Here is a 20,844-nt window from a genome sequence, read left to right on the forward strand (position 1 = left end):
TAATACTATAATCATGAGAGGGGAGTTCACCGAGGAATAAATTAGATTGCGTGTTCTCTAAATGATAAATCGAAAGTCTCTGGAGGAAAAATAGTGGGTCCAACGTGGCAGTGCTGTTTGGTCACTGATACACTGATAAACTGTCATAAAATCATTATAGATAGCACACGTTCAACACAGAGAGAGGAGGAGCTCTTCAAACATGAATTTCTACAGTCCGAATGGAAAAAAACAGTTTATGTCAGGTGCTGTATTTAGACTTTACTATATTTTTATAAATGAGGTCAAGAACCCGAAACCACATTGAAAATCTATAATATTTTCATTTAAACCTGGAAATAATTCAAAAGCTTGAGAATTCTGAAACATTTAAAAACACAGGATATGAAAAATGACAAGGAACTATTTTAGATTCTGTCCTATTTTTAGGTCAGCAATCAAACTGCAGTAGATTTATGACAGTGACCATGTGTACTGGTCAGAGATCCTTGAGCTGTACCGTTCTACTGAAGCAGCATTCAGGTGACGCTCAGGTTTATTTGATCGACTCTTCAGAGGCTTGTTCAACTAAATCAGGCTCCAGTCGTTGTTCCCCTGTTAGAATTATGGCCATGCTATAAGGTTCCAGCAAAGCTTTGATCAATAAGAAACCTTGCGATAGTGGAAAACATCAGAATTAGGCTACAGTGTCAGAAGTCAGATTGCTATTCTGAGCAAAGAAGGACTTTCTTTGCATCGGTTTTTAAGGGGACAACACACAGCTCTCTGAAACACTGGATCACTTATACCCAAAGCACGGTCAGGCAAGACCAAAACTGAGCACACCTTGAGAAGATCAATACATCAAGCTTTGTTCCCTGAGGGATTAAAAACAACTTCATTACTGATACAAAGTCACTAAATAAAAGAACACAAGACTCCGAACAGCAAAAGTCCTGTCAAAGAAAAGATGTCTATTCAAGGCCTCAGACGATGAAGAGTGTCTCTAAACCACTGTCAAGGGAGCCAACCTGGTCAAACATAGCGGTTAAAAAGTTCTATTTACTGATCAGTTCCATTTAGAGAATTAAACTTCATTCTTCAGAAACATGCTTCAGTCTTTGTTTTGCATCTTTATGAAGAAGGATTGTTACTGCAACGGGACAATGAGTCCAGACGCATCTCAAAGCTTTGACTTGAAGATCAAGAAGTCACGTCATGTTTTTTTGAACTCATGATTTTCCTTCACAGTCACCAGACCTCAACCCCACTAAACATTTCCAGTATGGGGCCACTTAAAAACTGAGAAAAGCAAACATTCCTGACATGACAAGACGCCCTTTGGGTATCCCAACATCAGGCATCATATCAGGTTTGAACAAACTTGTGGAGTCCATGCAGCGTCCATGCGCCAGATATTCTGAAATGTATGTACAGTTTCCTGTCATTCAACTTTCCTTCAAATTGCTCAACTGATATCATAATTTATAGTGAACAGCACTGTATTAAATGTAGAACAAAATCAAAATGATATTGGCCTATTTATCTAGTATTCTCAGACATTTGGACCTCATTGCTTGTAACTATTGATCATCTCATTGAGGCGACTGGCCCCCAGATTAAATGTTTCATTTAATTTCATTGTTTATTTTTGCAGGGACAGCACATTTAAAAGTAATGACACCACTATTTGCTGTTAGCTAGTTTACTTCTGTTATCCCTGGGCAGGTAGACAAAAAAACAAAACAACAGGAAGTACACAACATAAAACAAAGTGAAAACTAAACCTGCACATGTGAGAGACAAAAAATACGATCAGTAAGAGAGAACAATAATAATAAATAAGATAATAAATAACAGATAATCATTGGTGACGATTTTGTGGGGACTTTAGCCAAACTTTGACAGTGATTTTAAACACTGCAAAGAATCTAAATGTTTGTGGGGATGGAATTCAACTTCCTCACAGCTTTAACAGAGAAAGCAGAATTCATCAAAACAGAAAATCAAACCTGAAGAAATTATTTTTTAGGATATTGTAGTGATGATAAACAACTGTTTTTTTTAAAAATCTAATACTTAAAGGATTTGCTTATACAATAGGTACACGGTATACCGAATACTCCACTAAAGTTCTTATTTTTCTTAACCAAAACACAAACCACTTGTATAAATCTTACATCAGATATACTAAATTTGAAGTAAATAATAAACAAAACTTGGGTGACAGATGTTGACACGTGTACTCCAGGAGGAACAGGGATGTAGTCTCAGAAACATGTATGCAAATTCTGCCACCTACCGCTCTTGCCTGTAATTGATCCCACGAGCAGTCGCAACACATACAGTCACATTTCAAGTACATAAGCAAAAATAGGTCGACAGAGAAATTTATAAAACGACGAATAGTCAATAACCTGTTCAGCAAACAAAGACGCAGAAATATCTGTTTAATCTTTATACAGCATACACTGTCGTGAATATAAACTTTTAAGTAGTTTTAGCAGCAATTTCTGTAGTTTTGAGTGATGTGAGATTCAGGTGCACTGACATCGTGAGAAAAACAAAAATCAAGATATGGAATTCACGTTTGTGTCCGTGAAAATCTTACTTGCAACGACAGTTAGAGAACTGTGAAAGCAATGATTTTAAATACATATTTCTGTTGCATCTAAAGAAAAGGTCTTGACAGATAAGGCCCCAAAACTACATTTCTTACATAAGATGTTGAAATATCAATGTGTAACACATTAGATTGGCTAGTTTCCCAGGTACACTTAAAGGCAGCATACCCATCAAAACAACAGACGCGCTTTTCGACGACTCTGAGCGTCAATGCGCATCACGTGCTACAAGTGGACCAATGAGGTAGCGCCGTGTCCAAACCCGGAAAAAGGATTTCCCTGGCAGGTCGGTTGTGATTTTTAACAGAGGTTTTGTTGTTTGGAGTCGTTGCGGCTATTTTTTAAAAGCCATTTATAACGTGGCAATGGATGCCCATTAAAGTCATCTATGTCTACCGTAGAGGGTTCGTGTTAAACGCATTTTCGGGTTAGTATTCATTCATATGTCTGACTTCTGTCGCATTGGTTCAGTTTCAGGGTCAGCTTGTATTAGCCGCTCAGCCTCTGATTCATCACTGAAAAAAAAAATGCAGTGTTTGCTCTGCTGCAGTGTTCTACAGAAACCTTCATACCCTTCTCTTATAAAAGGAAACATGCTATTTTTGGTATTTACTGTTTTTTTTATGTTAGGCATGGCGAAGCACTACAAGGAAAACACTGTTTTTAATGCACTGATCAATTCTCAGATTTTGCGATGATTTGCTTCCTTAGCATGTCTACTTTTAGCCCAGTTAAAAGGCTGTCGAAAATAAATGTTAAGGTGTGTTAAGGTTTTACTACACTTTGAATCTGTGGACTTCAATTACAATATACGTTTTTAAAGGGCCGTTTCTCAAAATTATTTTTTCTTTTTTCCTAACCCTTGCCAGAAATCTTTACTTTAGTAGCACTTACATCCGTCAGACTTGTATTTTGAAGGTTTTTACAGAGTGGTTTAATTACATACTACTTACAGACGGATGTATTCTTAAAAACATTGTAAATTATTTATTTTTCTGACGATGTCATCTAATTTATGGAGCAATACGCAGAAATAACCAAATCTCCTCTGTAAAAAAAAAATCATTAAATATGTCAGCAAATGTTTTGTCATATTCTCTTTTTTAAATAAAAAACTTTTTTAAATAAAGACATTTGTTTTTGATATATATAGCACATTTTTTGCATAACACGTGCAATGTCTTGTAAAGACACTTATAAAAATTATCATTTTTTAAGTAATCAGCTGAGTATGTTTCATGTTGATATTAATTTGTTGAAGAATGTATCCTATTCTCCTTTTACCGATTTAAACTATGCAGTGGAGTGTAACTAGCACTAGTACAGTTACTCAGGTAGTCTATTTTGGTTCTGTTTTGATGTGCTTTACTGGAAAACATCTTGCAGAATACATTACTCCACAATGTTTATTTTACAGCTTTAGGATTTAATTATAACTTTTTTGCAGAATCAGATTATAAATGTAAAAAATATCATAAAATAATTCATTTATGATGTATTATTCAGAAAGCTGCCTTAGTATAATTTGAATGCATGATGATAAAATGTGTTGTTACATTGAAGCAATGCTACTTTTGCTTTAAGTTAAAGGTCCAAATACATCTTCTACCACTTAAACTAACCGTATAAGCTCAGAAGGAACCTAATCTGCTCAAGATTTTTCACAGACCCTCTGGTGTCTGTTTTGTGTTGCTTTCTAAGCAGCTTCACCCAGCCAGTCCATGGCCGATCAGCATGAGACCATCAACCTCAACAGTCCTCCAGCGGACCCCTCAGCAGCTGCAGCACACAGCTGGTTCCCTGGGCCTCCTCCACCCATCTATTCCTGTACCCTGACCCCTGAACTGGTGGCCAAGGCACGAGAGGAGCTTCAGGAAAAGCCAGAGTGGCGTCTCCGGGATGTCCAAGCACTGAGAGACATGATACTGAAGGTTTTGCTTTGTGCTTTTGACATCCATTTAAGCAAGAACAGCTGCTTTCCTGTTTATAGGACAGAATATTCAAGTAGTACAGGGTAACTTTGCAGAAAATGTGCCAAAAATGAGAAGATTTTACCCCTATATTGCGTGAAAACATTTAAGTAATAGGTATTCGTGCCCAGCTGTGTGATTGGAAAGTTTGACTGAGAGGAAAGAGGTGGGCTGATATGAAAAATATCACCATGAAAAATATTTCTAAAGCATACAATAAGAGAAAGATAAATTTATACGACTGGTGTATTTCTAAAAAATGTGGACACTGTAGGGTTGACTAGAAATATACTAAAGTACTTGTGCTTGTGTTATCATTACAATAGAATAGAAGAGAATAGAATAGCTTTATTGTCATCATACATGAGGGCCATGACAAAAATATATGTAGCAACATATCACAGTGGCTCACTGATATTGGTTTTTAATAGACATTGGACAAGAATGATACAGTACCTGGTAGTAGAAGCACTTTGTTGTTGGTTTTGGTCCTTTAACGTGACTTGCTGAGAAAAAGAACAATATAAAACATCACCAGACTTTTCCTTTTAAAGTAGACTGACCCTGTATTGATACAGAAGCACTAAAATCATTTAACTTTCTTATCTTAATCAAAACACCAGCAGCTCAAACACTGAATAATGAAATGATTTCAGATCTCCGTAATCATTTTGCAGGATTTTCATTGTCTGTCATTTTCTTTTGTAACCAGCCACATTTTGTTCCTAGTTTCTGTCTTCATTTAAAAACTCTTCGTTTAGTGAACTCTCATTTCCACACCTGTCTCTGCAGGAGCAGCCCAACCTCAGGACCCGACTGGACGACAGCTTCCTCCTGCGCTTCCTGCGGGCCAGAAAGTTCGACTATGACCGAGCCCTGCAGCTGCTACTCAATTACCACGGAGGCCGTAAAGCTTGGCCCGAGGTGTTCCAGGACCTGAAGCCATCCACAGTGAAACATGTCCTGGACCTGGGCTTTCTCACGGTCCTGCCACAGCCGGACCCCAATGGAAGATACATCCTCTGTCTCCGGCCAGGTGGGAGCCTGCTTCGTCCTTATTGCAGAATTCGGTAGTTTTCTAATGAATTAACGATTCTGTAATTACTGTTCTCCATTTACCTGTCAGATTATTTAGTAGAGGTTATACTCAGTGTTTTATAAGCACGTCGTGAATCTTTATTAGCCAGTTATTGATATTTCGTCAAGGACAAGCTTTGCTCAAGATGTACAATTACTCATCTCCTCAAACTCCGTTTACAGGAAAATGGAAACCAAATGATTATCCATTTGTTGACAATGTAAGAGCCATTTATCTGACTCTGGAGAAGCTGATCCAGCCAGAGGAAACGCAGGTTAACGGTATTGTCATCTTAGCTGACTACACTGGAGTGGGCATGTCACAAGCGTCCAATCCGGGCCCGTTCCTTGCCAAAAAAGTTGTGAGCATCCTCCAGGTGAGACATCTAAAGTCTAATGATAGAAGTGATGTGTAGTGTGTAACTCACATGAGAAAAAAAAACAACCCAATTCATAATAGTAGCTGTGGAGCACTGCCTGTTGAGTTTAGTCGTGACAGCAGTGTGTGTAATATTTACATTAGTACACCAGTCATGTGAGACGTTTGACAAGGTCCTGCTGTATTTTGAGTGCAGTTTCTCTTCTAATTCACAGGATGGGTTTCCAATCAGAATCAAGGCCGTTAACATAATTAACGAGCCCAGGATTTTCAAAGGCATCTTTGCTATAATTAAGCCGTTTCTGAAGGAGAAGATGGCAGAGAGGGTAACTATTGTCCTTGAATTGTCTCTGACTCCTTTGTTTTGAACAAAGACCTATTTTGTGCGCCTCTCTTTTTTTACTGCAGCCCGTGTTCCAGAAAGGCAGTCTATTTTCATCTGTGAAAATGGAAGGCTAAGCACTTTCTTTTTCGGAGGAATGAATTTATACTACCAGTAACTAATCTGATTTTCATTTAATTTGGGGGAGCTGAAAGGAGGCGTAAACACAGCACCGAAATGTATGCACCTTTTAAGTTAAAATGGAAAACTTTAAAACAAACAATCAGCAAACAAAATTAACATTCATTAAGAGTGGGGCCACCAGTCCGGGTCCAGTACACGTCTGTTATTTCTCACAGCTCCAAACTGCACAGGTCTTGAATACTAAATGCACATTTAAGTTTAACAGCAAGATGCTACTTTGCTAACAGCTAGCTTTGTGTGTGTGGAGGCGTTTGGTGCTGGAAAAGGCAAAAAGTGCTTTCTTCATAGCTTTTTGATGAAAATATGCTTCTTCGCTAACTGTAGTAATAAGAATAAGAACAAGAATTTCGTGATTTGTGGAGTTCTTTTTAAAATCCAAGTTACAAAGTGTTTCACAAAGCAGAACGACAAACAAGAAACGTCATAAAATAATCACAATTTAAAAAGTAGACCGCATAAAACCAAGACCACGTTAGAAAAAGTAGAAAGGCTCTCCGATGAAAATATGATTTAAGAAGTCGCTTAAAAGAGGTCACTATCTCAGCCGACCTGATTTCCTCGGACAGATGGCCCTGACTGCAAATGTTCAGTCTGCTTTACTTTCTAGTATGAAAGCTGAGAGGGTGAAGTAGTAACATTTTAAAAAACAATGAGCTGAAAATAGCTCTGGGGCTCTGCAGAACTGAGGGGCACTGCAGAGCGATAATTCGTTGTGGGTTCATTACTGGGAGTGACACCTTTCACAGTCCATGAAACATTGATTAAAGCCACTTTAATGAACGAGGCTGCTGACGTCACTGACACGTCTGTCGTTTTCTTGGACAGTACATCCTCCACGGCTCAGACCTTCGCTCTCTGCACCGGAACATCCCGCGGTCGGTTCTGCCGGAGGAATACGGCGGCACTGCAGGCCAGCTGGACATGAGTGCGTGGTCGAGACTGCTGCTGGACTGTGAGGAGGAGTTTATAGTAGAGTTCTGCCAGCCGGATCCACTAGAGGGCGTGGTGCTCCCAGACTCCATGATGTTTGAAGGCGAGCAGGCCAGCGGGCAGGATGACGACACCTTCAGAGGGCTGCGCTCTCAACTGTACTACTGTTACTGATGCACGCTGTAGATGCGTACACTCCCATCACTGACAGGACATTTTCTGTTTCATTTGAAACATTTGTGTAGACTTTTACAGGGCAAGTTGCCAATATTACACATGACTTATTTTACTAAGCAGCACTACTATAGGTGGAAAGTCTTCTCTAGTTTTTACATAGCCCAGCATTCACTATTGGTCAAAGGCAGATCCAGGATCTAGAAGAGAGGCTTTTGACATGAGCTAATGCATGTTTACCTTTTACTGGTGTCCTGTATGAATTCATTGTTACTGATGTTTAAAGGAGAGGTTTTTCAATAAGTGGGCATGCATGTGTACATTGGAACAGGTTTTTCTTGCTATTCCTCTGAAAATACTCAAGGATGGCTTCCTGTTGCACATCCAAAGTAAGATTGGGGACAGAATCTACAGTCCCAGTTACACAAATCTAGTGAATTTCTTCAAGTTCTTGTCTTTACAGAAAAATCCCGTCTTTCTTCAGCAGCTTAGCACGCTACCATAGTCAAAGGAACCACTAACTTTTGAAGTTACCTTCTTAGTTTGAATGCTCAAGACTCTCATTAGATTAGCTAAACTTTGAAATACATCTCTGCATCGTATATGGACTGCAAATCGGAAGCAGCCTCTCTAATATGATTGGAGGAATGATTACAGCAAGGTAAAGCTGTTTCAGTATATATAAAGCTACTTGAGTAGTTTAAAGACAGACGGGGACATCTGTCTTTTAACATCTTCAGATGAATTCTGCAAGCTCACACTTGTTCAGTTAGTCTAGTATCTTCACAGTGGCTGTCAGTGCTACATTGGACATTAGCGTTGAGTCTGCATGGTTGCATTGCTCCACAATTCAGCTGAAAACAAATGGAGACAGTTTCTGTGTGCGCAACCATCCAATATGTTGCCTTAAATTGTTGCTAAAATCATGTTGGATCCGTGTGCACCACAGCAATCTTCAAGTGCATTCTCATCAGGGCTCATGTTACATAAGAGGGGATCTACTTTATTGTTAGAGAGTGGACATAGATGTCTGCTGTGACTGAGAGGAAGAGTAATTTCGTAGATTTGCTGATAAATGTTTTAGCCGAACATGTAACTCATATTTCTGAGCCTTTGTTTAGTTGATGCTTTATAGTTTTCTGGCTTGGATCTTCTGAGAGGATTATTTTTCTAAGTTCAGATTATCTGCCTTATGTTATTTTTTGGTAACCTTTTTTGACCCGTTTGTCTGTGTTTCATCACGCAGTCTTAACACATGGCCATTACAGATCACAGGAGTCACATGTGAGATAGAACATTCAGTGCTGATTCCTTTTAAACATGTGGTATGCCAAATTGTGCACAAGGCCATGTACAGAAATGTGCAATAATATTTCATCTGTTTTCTCACAGTAGCCCAAAGCTATCTTAAGCATTTTAGTTCAGTATTTTGCATTTTTTGTTTGAAGCATGTCTGTGACTACAAACTGTGTATTGTGTTGCAGGATATTTATTGTTGGTAGTGAAGACACTAAAGTAAAAATCTATTAGAGAGAAGTGCCATTTTGGTCCTGTTTGTGCTGGATGCTGTTGTTGGCAGAGGATGGGGAACGCTGCAGGCTCTGGGGAGGTTATGGGTATTTTCACAACATAATTGTATCAATCTTGAGCTGAGTTTCCCAAACTGGGTTCATGGGTCCCCAAAGAAATCACAACTACAGCGGGGGAAGAAGTATTCAGATCTTTTACTTGCGCAAAAGTAGTCACATCACTGTGTAAAAATAGACCAGTGCAAGGAATTAAAAATAAAAAAAAACTCATTGTGCAGAATAATTATTTTTTCATTGCTGTGTCATGATATATGCTATATTATATTGTGTTATTATTAGACACATTAACATTTAAGAAGTGTTTAAAGGTTGTAGCTGCTGGAGATGGTTTATTTATTATTGATGTTATCTGTACATTAACATTGTCAGCAGTACTGCACTTAAGTACACTTGTAAGTATAATTTATCAGAGTATTTTCATTTTATTGCTACTCTCTATTACATATTGAACTTTTTACTCCACTACATTTATCTGGCAGCTGTAGTTACGAGTTACATTACAGCAGATTAAAAGGTAAAATGAATCATACAGAGTACATTAAGCCTCCTGTCAGCCTGCAGTATGAGTTAAATGAGTTCGAGCAGCTCAGTCAGTTTTCAAATGCTGCTAACAGTTCAGTACTGTGAGTATAAAATCAGAACACAGTGTTGGTCCATTTTGGAGTGTAATGAACACTTTTATATGAAGGTTTGGAACGTAATACGTTTACTTGTATCAGAGTGTTTTTACATGGTGGTATTTCTGCTTTTACTCAAGTAAAAGATCTAAATACTTCTTTCATCAGTGAACACTCTTGTTGTGCAGTTAAATTTACAAAAATGTACCATATTTTGTAAAACAATTGTATAGTTTAAGTGTAAAAACTTCACTTGCAAAGTAGCTGTCAGATGATGGTACAGAAATAGAAAGGTACAATATTTAATTATGAAGCGTCGTAAAGTATACAGTTGCCTAAAATGGTACCTTAAAATTACAGTACAGTCCATGAGAAAATTTACTTTAAGTGTTATGTCTCTGAATTTTTGCACTGTAAAAAAGTCGTTTTGTATTTGTAGAACCTATTTACTCAGAGCAGAGAGAAACGCACATTGTTTTTAAGTGCTACAGAGGATAAAAATAGCATTTATATACTCTCCTGTAAGCCTTTCTGATTAGATGTGTCCCTTAATGTCAAACTGTTATCTTAATATGGATATCGTGGATCAGGTGCTCTGTCAGAAACTATGCGTACCGTAAACAGTGAGCTGTGTGTTACAGTCAAGATTAGAATAAGTTGAGCTTGTGAGCCGGCTGCTTTCATATTGGACCGCTGCCATTTGGAGCACCCACACAGAACTCATTAATTTGTTCTGTCTCTTTCGTGACTTTATATTAACTCCACACAGCCCTCATTGCTGTTGTTGCTCTGCTGTTTCCATGACATTAATTTAGTGAACAAGACTGCAGTGTGCTGTGCACTCGTGCTATAGTAGGCTCAGTTAAAAGGGCACGCCGCTGACTTTACTACGTAGTTCAGTTTATTTGTGAAGTGGAGCCTGTTCAGCTGTAAATAGAGCTGCATTTTGTCTTCTGTAGCTCCAAATGGAAACTTTCACAAGTTAATAAATTGATTCTGGTAATGTTATTGGATTGTAGTCTGAGTTATCATAGCTCAGGCTGGAGTCTATTTCTATTTTTAACAGCAGTCATTACAAACTGGTGTGTGGTCTAAAAATATAGGAATTTAGCAACACTTAAGCATCACTTTAAAGCATTTTCTAAACACCTTTAACCACCTCGGTTAAAAAATGTACTTTTCTGCTCTCCAAAAAATGATTTTTAATCCATTTCCCAAGCTGCTACACCTAACATTAATAATTAATGTTTGCAACCTGTAAGATGAATCTAAATAGATCAAGTGTCCAATTTGATTACTATAGCTTTCACTAATGCAGTATCACAAACTGTCCTCCTCCATATAAATCAATACCTCATCAACAAATCCTGGAAGCTTCAGTGATGGTGGGATTTGCTGCAGGACTATTGGGGATGGGGTGTGCATAACAATCAGGAGTGTAACACATCCTGATCATTCCTGATTGTGCAGAACAAACATCTGGGGATCCCTGCGTGGAAACCTCGTCTCTCTGGCTGGCTGCTGGTTTGATGTGCGCCTAAATCAAGCTGCAGCGACATGAAAGCACACAAAGACTGAGCTCGTTTGAGGAAAATCTCAGCCTGAACCTGAGCGTGTTTTTATCTCTGGAGCAGTGTGCTTGTGGTTCCAGCCCACGGGAGGAGTGGGAGCCTCCACAGCCGCGCTCTGATTGGCTCACACGCGGATAACTCCATTTTGGAAAACAGCTGTTTGAAGACACAACCTTTTGTCGTTGTTTGCCGACGGTTCCCTGAGAAAAAACACCCACAGCCAGTTTTTTTTTTTTTAAACACACACTCTCTTCTCCACCGCAGCCTCGGTCCTCCTGAGTGTGATCGCGGCTACGGATTCGGCTCAGTTCGGCGCGCTTCGTTTTTGTCCGTCTGCCAGGAAACTTAACTGGGGATCCATGGTGTTAAATTTCCATTGTAACAAGTGGATAACGAGAGGCGACCCGACCAAGGTTAGTGCCGCTATTTCTACCTATCGTTAGCGGGTTTTAGACGGCGTGTGAGTTAATGTGTGGAGTAACCAGCCGCAGGGAGCCGCAGAGTCACGAAGCGAGCGGGTTTTGGATTTTAGGAAAGGCATTTTTCCAGGCAGCCCAGCTAGCAGCGTTTAGACAATACATCTTTCTTAGCAGTGTCCACTGTTCAAACACTGCGTCCAGACGGCTTCAGTGGACGTCTGTGGGTCATTTTGTGTTGAATAGCGACGTGAATGTTGATGATATTCACATTATGTCCTCGACTGTGTTCTGCATCCATGTGTGTCCATTATTGTGTGTGTATGTGCAGTTTAAAGGCTCGTCCATGCTCGTCCCTCCCACACATTTGCTGCTGCATTCAGTGGAGCTAATGATTGCTTCTGAAAGCCCTCATCTCCTCTCTCATCATCTGTGGTTTTTTTCACATCCTCCTCTGTCAATGCACCCAAATACAACCCTCCCTCCCCCTCCTTCTCCCCAATTAACTTCTATTTCCCAACTCAATCAAATAACATGGCAGTGATGACAGCAGGTTGCATGCAATAAGCTGGCTGCTGAGTGAAGGAGAAGCATACAAGTCCAGTTTGATGCTGGTGTATTGTGTTCAAATAATAAAAGAAGAAGGCAGGGCTGGATGGAGATGGAGCTCAGCAGCAGCAGCAGCCTGGTGGGGAGCAGCTTGGGACCCCCCACTTTGCATGAGTGTTGCTGGACAAGTGCCAGCGTCTACTGGGCATGGGCATTGGTGAAAATAAATACTGGCTTCATGCCCGCCTGTGGTGCTTTGCCTCGGCTGCCTGGAACCGAAAAACTGCCCGTTGAGCCGGGTGCACAGTAATCTACACATTTTAAAAAAAACGTGGCAACAACTGTGATCAAGTTACAATGGCACAGCTTTGCACAATTGCAATATCTCAGCCAGTCTTTTTCAGAGTGGCATGTCATGACAGGGATGAACTTAAACTGTACAAAAAAAACACAAAAACCGATGTAGATGTGTGCTGATTTTGCTCAGAAGAACTGTTGCACATCAGTTTTATTAAAATACAGCACAAAGTAGTATAGCTAAAGTTGTAAACAGGACTGCAACAAATTATTATTGTGACCTCTCTGTGGTGTAAATTGTGACAAAAATTTGCCTCAAAATGTGATGATATTTATTTTACTACCCTATAAGACAAAAAAGGGGACAGATTACCAGACTTTTGAGGGAAAGCAAGTGTTTTTGTTTGAGACGTGACTAATAATAGTTTTTTTCTTGAGAAACATGCCATGCTACAACAAATGTGCCTTATATTAGCATATTTTTTGCACAAGGAAGCATCAGTCCAGGCAAAACTTTTTCCACATTTAAGAGCATTTATTGCTTTTCTTTTCATGGAAAAGTCACATGTCACAGGGGATTAGGCCACCTGATGATATTAAGCTTAAAATTGTGTGCAGTCTGTACCGTCTAATGTCAGATGTGGCTTTCTTTGCTCTGTGCATCCTCATCTCCTCTCTTTGTACCAACTAACCAAACATGGTCTGTTCACTGTCAAAATGGCCAAGGTGGTTGGAGAGCAGCCAGAACAGAGAGCAGAGGGGTGCTAGAAACCCCCTCCTGCTACTAGAGAGACACATGCCCTGCTGACCTTGGGCTGAGCCCTGCAGCGACCTTCTCGCTGCATTTCAATCATATTTACCGACTCAAATCAAGGCAAGCAGAAGGAAATTGACACGCGAAAATGACACGCGATTTGGCTGTAACGAAGGCTGGTCCTCGGAGGCCTTTTGCGCATCTTCAAATCTGTGACACCGGTTATTCAGAAAGCAGTTAGATCATGAGTAATCAGGTCATGCTAGTGCAGCTATGATTATCTGCAGTGCTGCATGACCAGCACTCTTACCAACACGGTTCTCCTCCTCCTCCAACTCCTTCAGTAAATAGAAGTCCTATCTGCTTCTGCTGAGCGCTGCCAACAATAACATGATTACCCAGAGAGCATTTGGGCCCTTATATCTGTGCGTTGAGAGCCTGCATTAAGCGCACACAGCGGGGGTGGGACGGTGACTATGTGGTTGTTTCTGTCAGTTATTTTTCCGTAAGTGGTCATCAGATTTCTCTTTTTTCCTGCCGCGCAGCTTTGTCTGTATTCCTCTTACCGTCCCACTGAAGGTTAAACCAGTTTTCCCTCCATATCTTGTAGTGCATATACATCAAGTCATTCATAGCTGGAGTGTACTATCCTTTTAATGGGAATCTGAAGCGGCAACATTCAAGGCCTTTTTGCAGTAGGGACAGGACATTACATGCTACTAAATATAGCAATCTATTCTCAGAAGTGGTTCATATGCCTTTTAGATTTCTATGAGATTGTGTCCACAATCAGTCGCCTGCTCAGAGACCTTTAAGATAGCAAGAATCAGAAAACAACAGTCCAAGCTTTTAACAGTGAGGCAGCGTTTTAATACTGGATGAACACACTGTTCATGGTCTGTTTTTGAGCGCCTCCTTCAGTGTAATCATGGGTTCGATGTGTACATATTTGGTAGAGAAGGATTTGTCCGTTCAACTGCGCTGACCTCCAACCGCATTCTTTGCCCGGCGCACAGCGGCCTTAAGCGCCTCTGTTTTTAGCTTTCTGACTTCCCCATGAGGAAAAAATGAGTGGCATCACCCCTGCCTTTAGTGTCTCGTGTGACAGATCCTTCTGGTATACTGCATATCACTGGGAGACTCTGCCGTTAAGAAGCAAACTTCTCTTTACCGTGAAATTTCTTGCACAGTTTCTTTAAAAATTGAATTTCATATGAACAACTATTTGTATGCGTAAAAATCCCAGAATTCTCAAGACCAACATGCGTACTGTTTGTTTGAGGTCATTTACTGCCCTTTTCATGTCATGTTTCTGTCGAGTCCTATTTTGCCAGCAGACTAAACCATTGATTATCTTTCTGTTTAATAACGGTGATGGAGACCTCGCTGGTGATGGCTTACAGGTACATGTGTGACTCAACAACAGAGGTACTAAAAATAGCCACAGAGTGTGTAATGGTTGCACGTACTAATAGCTGCTCCAGCCAATGTGGTACAACTTGTATCCTGTTGTTATTTTCACTGACAGGCCCAAAAGGCAGAGAGAGAGATACTGATGAATATTTAATCTTATACCTAACGTCATCTTAAACCAAATTGTGAGCTTATGTCATAATTTTTTTTAAGCTGATATGGCAAACTTGTTAGCAAGTGCTGTCTTAGTTTGGTGTCTGGCAGTTGGAGAACATCATAATAACTTATTCGGGAATTTGTTTCTTGACACCTGATGAATGTAAAGGCTCCGGTGTGCTCTGCTGGTGCGATGCTACCACAGACTGTGCTACGCAGAGCTTTGTAGACCTGTTGTGGCTGTCTGCTGCTACTTATAGGCAGTCTTAATATATAATAATAAAGACACATGTGGAACACCCACTCATGTAGCTTACTTGCTAGTGTTTGTGCCGTTGTTCCTCCTTTTGCTTTTGGGTGATTCCATGTCACATAGACAAAACATGATTGCACCACCATCTCAGATTGTCTTCATTTTTGTTATTCTGCAGAAGGGTAAAAATGATTGAGAAACCCAAAGTTACAGCCTCACAGGCCCATTGGTTTTCATTTTACAGCCTGTTGAAAGGAGGGGGTCCTTAATTTTTAAAATCCGTCTGTCATTTTTTGATGATTTCAAACCCTAATAACTCAGGAAGTACTCAATGTATCTTCTTCAAATTTTCAAGTTCTTTTAAATGTATACAGATGCATAAAATAAAGTGGTCAGACAAGTGTTATGATGAAAATCTGTTGAGGCACAACCATTTAAAAAGTGCATAAGATTACAATAAGCTCCAAAATGAAATGCATTTATTAGGTACTTAACATTACTCTGCTGGGTCAGGATAGGTCAGATTTTGTTGTCTGGGTCATAAGCAATTTTTTGATACATTTATGGGACACTCAATGTGCCTAGGGAGGGCTAGGGAAGCTGTCAATCACAGGTCGTTTGTCAAAATTCGCCATATTTAGGCTGAAATTACTCCATGTGGACAAGGTCGCACATTTTTGAAATTTTGTAGGTTTGAAGATACACATGAAACCTTGTAGAAAAACTTAAAATGATATTTGTTTCTTGCTGTATTCATTCTCCACAGCTTACACCAATAAGGACGTTTTTCTCTTTCAGGTGGTGCTGGAAACATAGTGAACGAATCATATATGTTCTTATGTTTTGCTTATATCCCATCAGATTTTGAAATGTTTAAAATTCTCTTTTTTTTTCAGGTGGTGGTTGTGCATGTGCTAGAAGACTAGTTTGCTTTGCATGCTAACTTCAGAGACAGCCGGTGCTTTAGCTGAAACTAGTGGTGGTTGGGTAGAGCATGTAGAGTAGTTGGTGGTGGTAGAGCATTACAAACAATAAAGATGTCATCTATATGTCAGATAGGGAAGCTACATAAAACAGCCATTTGTTGGTAAGGCGTGTTTCAGAAGATGATGCCGTGTTCTCAGTACAGGTAAAACAGCCAGGTGGAGACTGTGAACATTCCACCACAGTTAGTGAACCAGGTGACACTACAGAATCCACAGCTGAGTCAGAAGACATATCCCCTGGGCAGTACGTAGCAGTGGTGGCTTGGCAATGTCAAGTCACATTCCTCAGAGCATGATGATTTTGAAGTACAATTTATGCACCCGCATGGACCAACCAAGTCCTTTTACTGGCCAAAACATACAGATGAGTGCTGGGTGCCCAAAGAACATATCCTGTGTGTTGTCCCAGCGCCTGATGCAGTTGGTTTAGGGAGGCGTTGTAGGTTTCCTGATGCAAGCATTTTGAAGAGAGTTGAGGACTTGTGGAGATCAAAGTCAAAAAATGTTGTCTAAATAACTTCCATGTCTCTAATATGTTTAATTTAGTGACATTTGATTGTCTAGTTTGTGTTTAGGTTGTAATTTGTAAGAAACCACCAGCTAGTCAAAAATGTCTACCCCTGTACACTTTGTGCCTCATTTTCAAGATGTTGACAAGCAGAACCAAAGTTCTTTTGTAGTTTTTTTTAAAAGTTAAGATAAAGATTAAAAATTTTGCTAAGTATGAAACTTGTACAACCTTGTCCACATTCTGAAATTTTAATTGAAAAATAGTCATTTTCTGCTAACGACCAATGTTTGGGACATTATTGCAAGGTTGTGAATAACATTTTCAGAACTAGCCATGCTTTGATACTTACTTTATGTTGTATCTTACCAAACTGAACCATTTTTGAGGACCAAATGATCTCTCTTGACCAGGAAATGCCTATATGAAAAGCTCGTCTGAAGAATTTTTCCACATATTGAGAGGTCTGGTATACAAAATATATGAGACATATACCTTGCTTGAAGCTCAAAATATTATGTACTATATACATATTTTTAGTACTGAAGATTTCAAGCAGATATCTTCAGAGGTTCCTGAGATATAAAGTTGTGAAAACTGAAAACAATTACAGACGGAAACTTAAAAACATGACCCTTGCCCCTTTGTGGGCCTGTAGAACCATGAGGATTGTGTTTAGGACCTCAAAATTTTGTCTTTCCCAGTGAAATGTACCAAAGAATGGTACAAAAAAATATGAAGCAATTTTGAAGTGGTGGGTGCAACTACTTTTCTGGATTTTTGTCTATTTGGTATGGAATGACCCTTTTTCCTCTGATGTGGAAAAGACAGAGGTCAGCGTGGAGTTGAGTGATTAAATGTGATGGATGGACTTCAGAGAGCGTTACTGGTAGGCCTGTTGTATCGCCACTCCCAAGCAGTGCTTATAGATGCATGCATTTTTCATTACAGCAAAAGGCCCCTTTACACATTCCTGTTCGAATCGATCTTTTTGATCTATGCACAGCGTCATCGGTGAGGGATGGCACGCTAATGTCTAGTTGTAGGATTGTGCACAGCTTCTGTTTTGGTAGAATTCCTGTAGTCTTCACTTTGCGTACATAGAAAGCTACACAAACAGGGTGTAACGGGACACAAAAATCACGGTTTGATATGTGGCTGCCTTTTGTTTTAAAACGGTCTATTGATAACGCTGTGATTGGCTGCAACCTACTAATAAAGAAGTAAAATTAACTAAAAAAGACCAATCAAAATCTCAAATAATTAAATAATAATCTATTTAGTTTAATTGTTTATAAAATGAGCTGTGCGTAAACTGTATTGCAGCTTTTAGCTTCCGATTAGAAAGAAGTTTCTTAGGTGACACAGAGAGCTGGGTTTTCACAACGCCTGCTTTTGTTTTTTTGTCCCAATGATGTTGAAATTGTGATGCCATCTCAAATGAATGAGCAAGTTCAACATGCAACCACAGTCAGATTACATGCTGGCGTATAGCTTTAATCTGATCCACCGTCATTGTGGTTACCTAAGAAACTGTAGCATTCCCAAACAGCAGACTAAAATGATAGTGGCGGGTCTGTGCGCTCCGTTTGATCTGGTTGCCATAACTATGAGGGGGACATGCGGAAATACAAATTGAGACCTGCGAATATAAGAAGATAAGCACACTCAGCAGTTATATACATTCGGCACACACATGCGAAACTGAAACACCTGTACTGAAAATTATCGATACAAATTAGCGTACAGCAAGCAGACACAGACAAAGAATCACAATTCCACCTGTAGTCCGATATTCACACTCTCTTTTTTCTGAACTTGTTTTCTCCCAACTACTGTCGCTGATTACCTGATTGACATTTTGTCAGTTATTAGTATTGCTGTTTTTAAGATTCCTCATGAAAATGCGCTACTTTGCAACACAAAACTAGTACAGACAGTAAATCAGTGTAGTTTTCTGGTCGCACAAAAATATTAACAATAAATGAAATCTGTTTGTAAAAATACAGAGTTTTGAAGTGAGCATTGTGCATAGTTTTCTCCCATTGCTATTACAGTCATGTAAATTTATGTTTTTTTTTCTTGCTTTAACTATATAATATCTAAATTCTGACACCAAGATTTTAATTTGTACCGCGAATGTTATAATATTTGTTATTGGTTTCCTTAATTACCAATAAGCATTATCAGTATCTGGTCTGAAAAAAACCTCTTGGTTAACCTTCTACTATTCACCAGCTAGCTTGTCTCTAACTACTTCTGTCTGCTGTTTGGAGATGAGCAGGTCATGTACAGTGAATTCATAGAGGTTTTTCACAGAAAACGGCTGCAGCTGCCAAAAACGATGCAGTCGGATTGAACCAGAACAGTCGAGGTGCAGCAACACAGCTGAGAAGAAGCTCATTTTTAAGCTCCATAAAGCGGAGCAGAGCTGCTGATTCTGGGTGATAACTCTTGGTGGATTATTTATTACAAATGACCCTCTCACTGTCACATTGTTGTTTGGCACTTGATAGGAAAATATAAATTCTATCCACTCCAAAGATTCCATTCAAAGATCATTTTAAAAGTCACACTACACTATTTTTGTAAAACTCTTGCTCCCTATAGAGTCAAAAAAGTAGATTGCTTCTTTACGGAAAGCAGCTTCCATTTTACAGAAGCAGCCGAGCTAAGAAACAGACTAGATCTGAGTAATGTAAGAGCAGGAGGCGGATGCTTCAGCAACCACAGCTACAAATAAACATCTTCTTGCAGGGTCACCGGGGTCGTATGTAAGGACTGAGACGGAGGCAGCATCCTTAACCATATGTGGGCAAAACTATGGGGACACACTGAGCATACTAACCATTCTGCAGGCACAGTCTAAGGCGGTTCTTTGGATCTTTTATGTTAAACTGGGTCAGTGCTGAAATATATAGTAACCACTATGAAAGCAAGCTGACCTCAACCTTCATTCTCTGCAGAGAATCACACTGCAAATTCTTGTGCTCAAAAGGAACAAGTGTGTCACACTCAGAGGGTAGAGTTTGGGTGGAGTGTCACTTAAAATTTTGGTGGTTTGCCTTCTTGCTAAAAATTGCCAGAAGAAACAGTGTATCGACCCAGTAAAACGCAGAACTTTCACGGAAGGGACTGAGGTTTGTGTCCCATGTCGGATCATTATATTTTAGTTTAGTTTTATTCTTTGATTTAGTCACGGTTTTGGTTAAAATACACCCTTTCACAGCGTAAGGGTCAGGGCAAACGTTTTGTTGCCTGAAAAGCAGTGATGGTGATCCCATGGCGTCTATTTCTGATGTTCACAGAATTGTAAAGGTTGGAAAAAAGACACTAAAGCGTACACAGTGTGTCTAAAAGGGTCCTGATAAAGCAGCAAACAGGTTCATTGTGCTGGAAACAGCCACAAGTGTCTGCCACCCTGCATTCGGTACACACCAATGGGAAAATGGGTGCTTAGTGCATGGATACTGCACTCATGAGACGCAAAATCTATTTCTGTGTGTTCTGTCCTCCTGATGAATGGCACAGTGCGGTGAGGCTGCTCTTTAAAGTAGCAGTACATCTGTTTTTCAGCATTAACTTGATTTGATGTAGCAAAGCTCAGTTACACCCTCTTACTTCAGCAGACCCACAGCATCATTATACATTTCACAGCGAGGACTGAGGTGTTGAGTAAACACCATTTGGGATCTGTTTGAGAGGGGAATTTTTAATCGAGCCTTATTTTGTAAATGGTTTCTCATCCATGTGAACTGCTTTGGAAGCAAAGTAGACAAGTCCTTTTTTTTTTTTTTTTTTTTTTTTTTGGCCCAGCAGGTCGGTGAAAGATGATTTGATGAGAATCTCGCTTCATGAAAAAATGAAAAAGAGCTTTAATTATTCTTGATGGAGCGGCCTATTTCAAATTCCATGTGATGTGAATAAAGTGCTAAAACCACTGAACTGTTAAAGCGATGAGACAGAAAAATCCTCGAGGGTAAAAGGAACAACTTCGCTGTTTGACAGGGAATCCGAGCCTCGTGATCTTGCTTTATGCTTTTCATGTCATCCACTTTGATAATTCTCAGGCTCAG

At 39.7% G+C, this 20,844-nt stretch overlaps 2 protein-coding genes across 5 annotated transcripts in view; both read left to right on the forward strand.

Moving 5' to 3' along the window:
• The first annotated feature begins 2,783 nt into the window (after positions 1-2,783).
• Positions 2,784-9,195, forward strand: ttpal (tocopherol (alpha) transfer protein-like). 4 transcript variants are annotated; one of them, XM_022209690.2, is made up of 6 exons: positions 2,784-2,889; positions 4,308-4,534; positions 5,366-5,609; positions 5,834-6,027; positions 6,245-6,355; positions 7,381-9,195. In XM_022209690.2, the coding sequence occupies exons 2-6, from the start codon at positions 4,325-4,327 to the stop codon at positions 7,657-7,659; spliced, it is 1,038 nt and encodes a 345-aa protein (XP_022065382.1). In that variant the 5' UTR covers positions 2,784-2,889; positions 4,308-4,324; the 3' UTR covers positions 7,660-9,195. The 4 variants fall into 4 exon arrangements, with proteins under 4 accessions (XP_022065382.1, XP_022065379.1, XP_022065380.1 ...); XM_022209687.2 differs by having other exon boundaries at positions 2,852-3,030; positions 4,305-4,534; XM_022209688.2 differs by having other exon boundaries at positions 2,852-3,030.
• A 2,320-nt stretch (positions 9,196-11,515) lies between these two features.
• Positions 11,516-20,844, forward strand: part of pkig (protein kinase (cAMP-dependent, catalytic) inhibitor gamma) — a 32,102-nt gene continuing 22,773 nt past the window's right edge. Inside the window, exon 1 of the mRNA XM_022209698.2 lies at positions 11,516-11,849. The gene's annotated coding sequence lies outside the window, so the exon portion shown is untranslated. The remainder of the gene's footprint in view (positions 11,850-20,844) is intronic.

This window comes from Acanthochromis polyacanthus, chromosome 6 (genome assembly GCF_021347895.1).
Source record: "Acanthochromis polyacanthus isolate Apoly-LR-REF ecotype Palm Island chromosome 6, KAUST_Apoly_ChrSc, whole genome shotgun sequence".
In the NCBI taxonomy this organism is placed as follows: domain Eukaryota; kingdom Metazoa; phylum Chordata; class Actinopteri; family Pomacentridae; genus Acanthochromis; species Acanthochromis polyacanthus.

What these genes read in the sequence shown, in the direction of transcription:
- ttpal (XM_022209687.2), top strand. Translation starts at nt 2,973, where the DNA reads ATGCCCATTAAAGTCATCTATGTCTACCGTAGAGGGTTCGTGTTAAAC. An exon ending in TGAGAGACATGATACTGAAG is followed by an intron (nt 4,535 to 5,365) that starts GTTTTGCTTTGT and finishes CTGTCTCTGCAG; the next exon opens with GAGCAGCCCAACCTCAGGAC. An exon ending in AAGTTGTGAGCATCCTCCAG is followed by an intron (nt 6,028 to 6,244) that starts GTGAGACATCTA and finishes TCTAATTCACAG; the next exon opens with GATGGGTTTCCAATCAGAAT.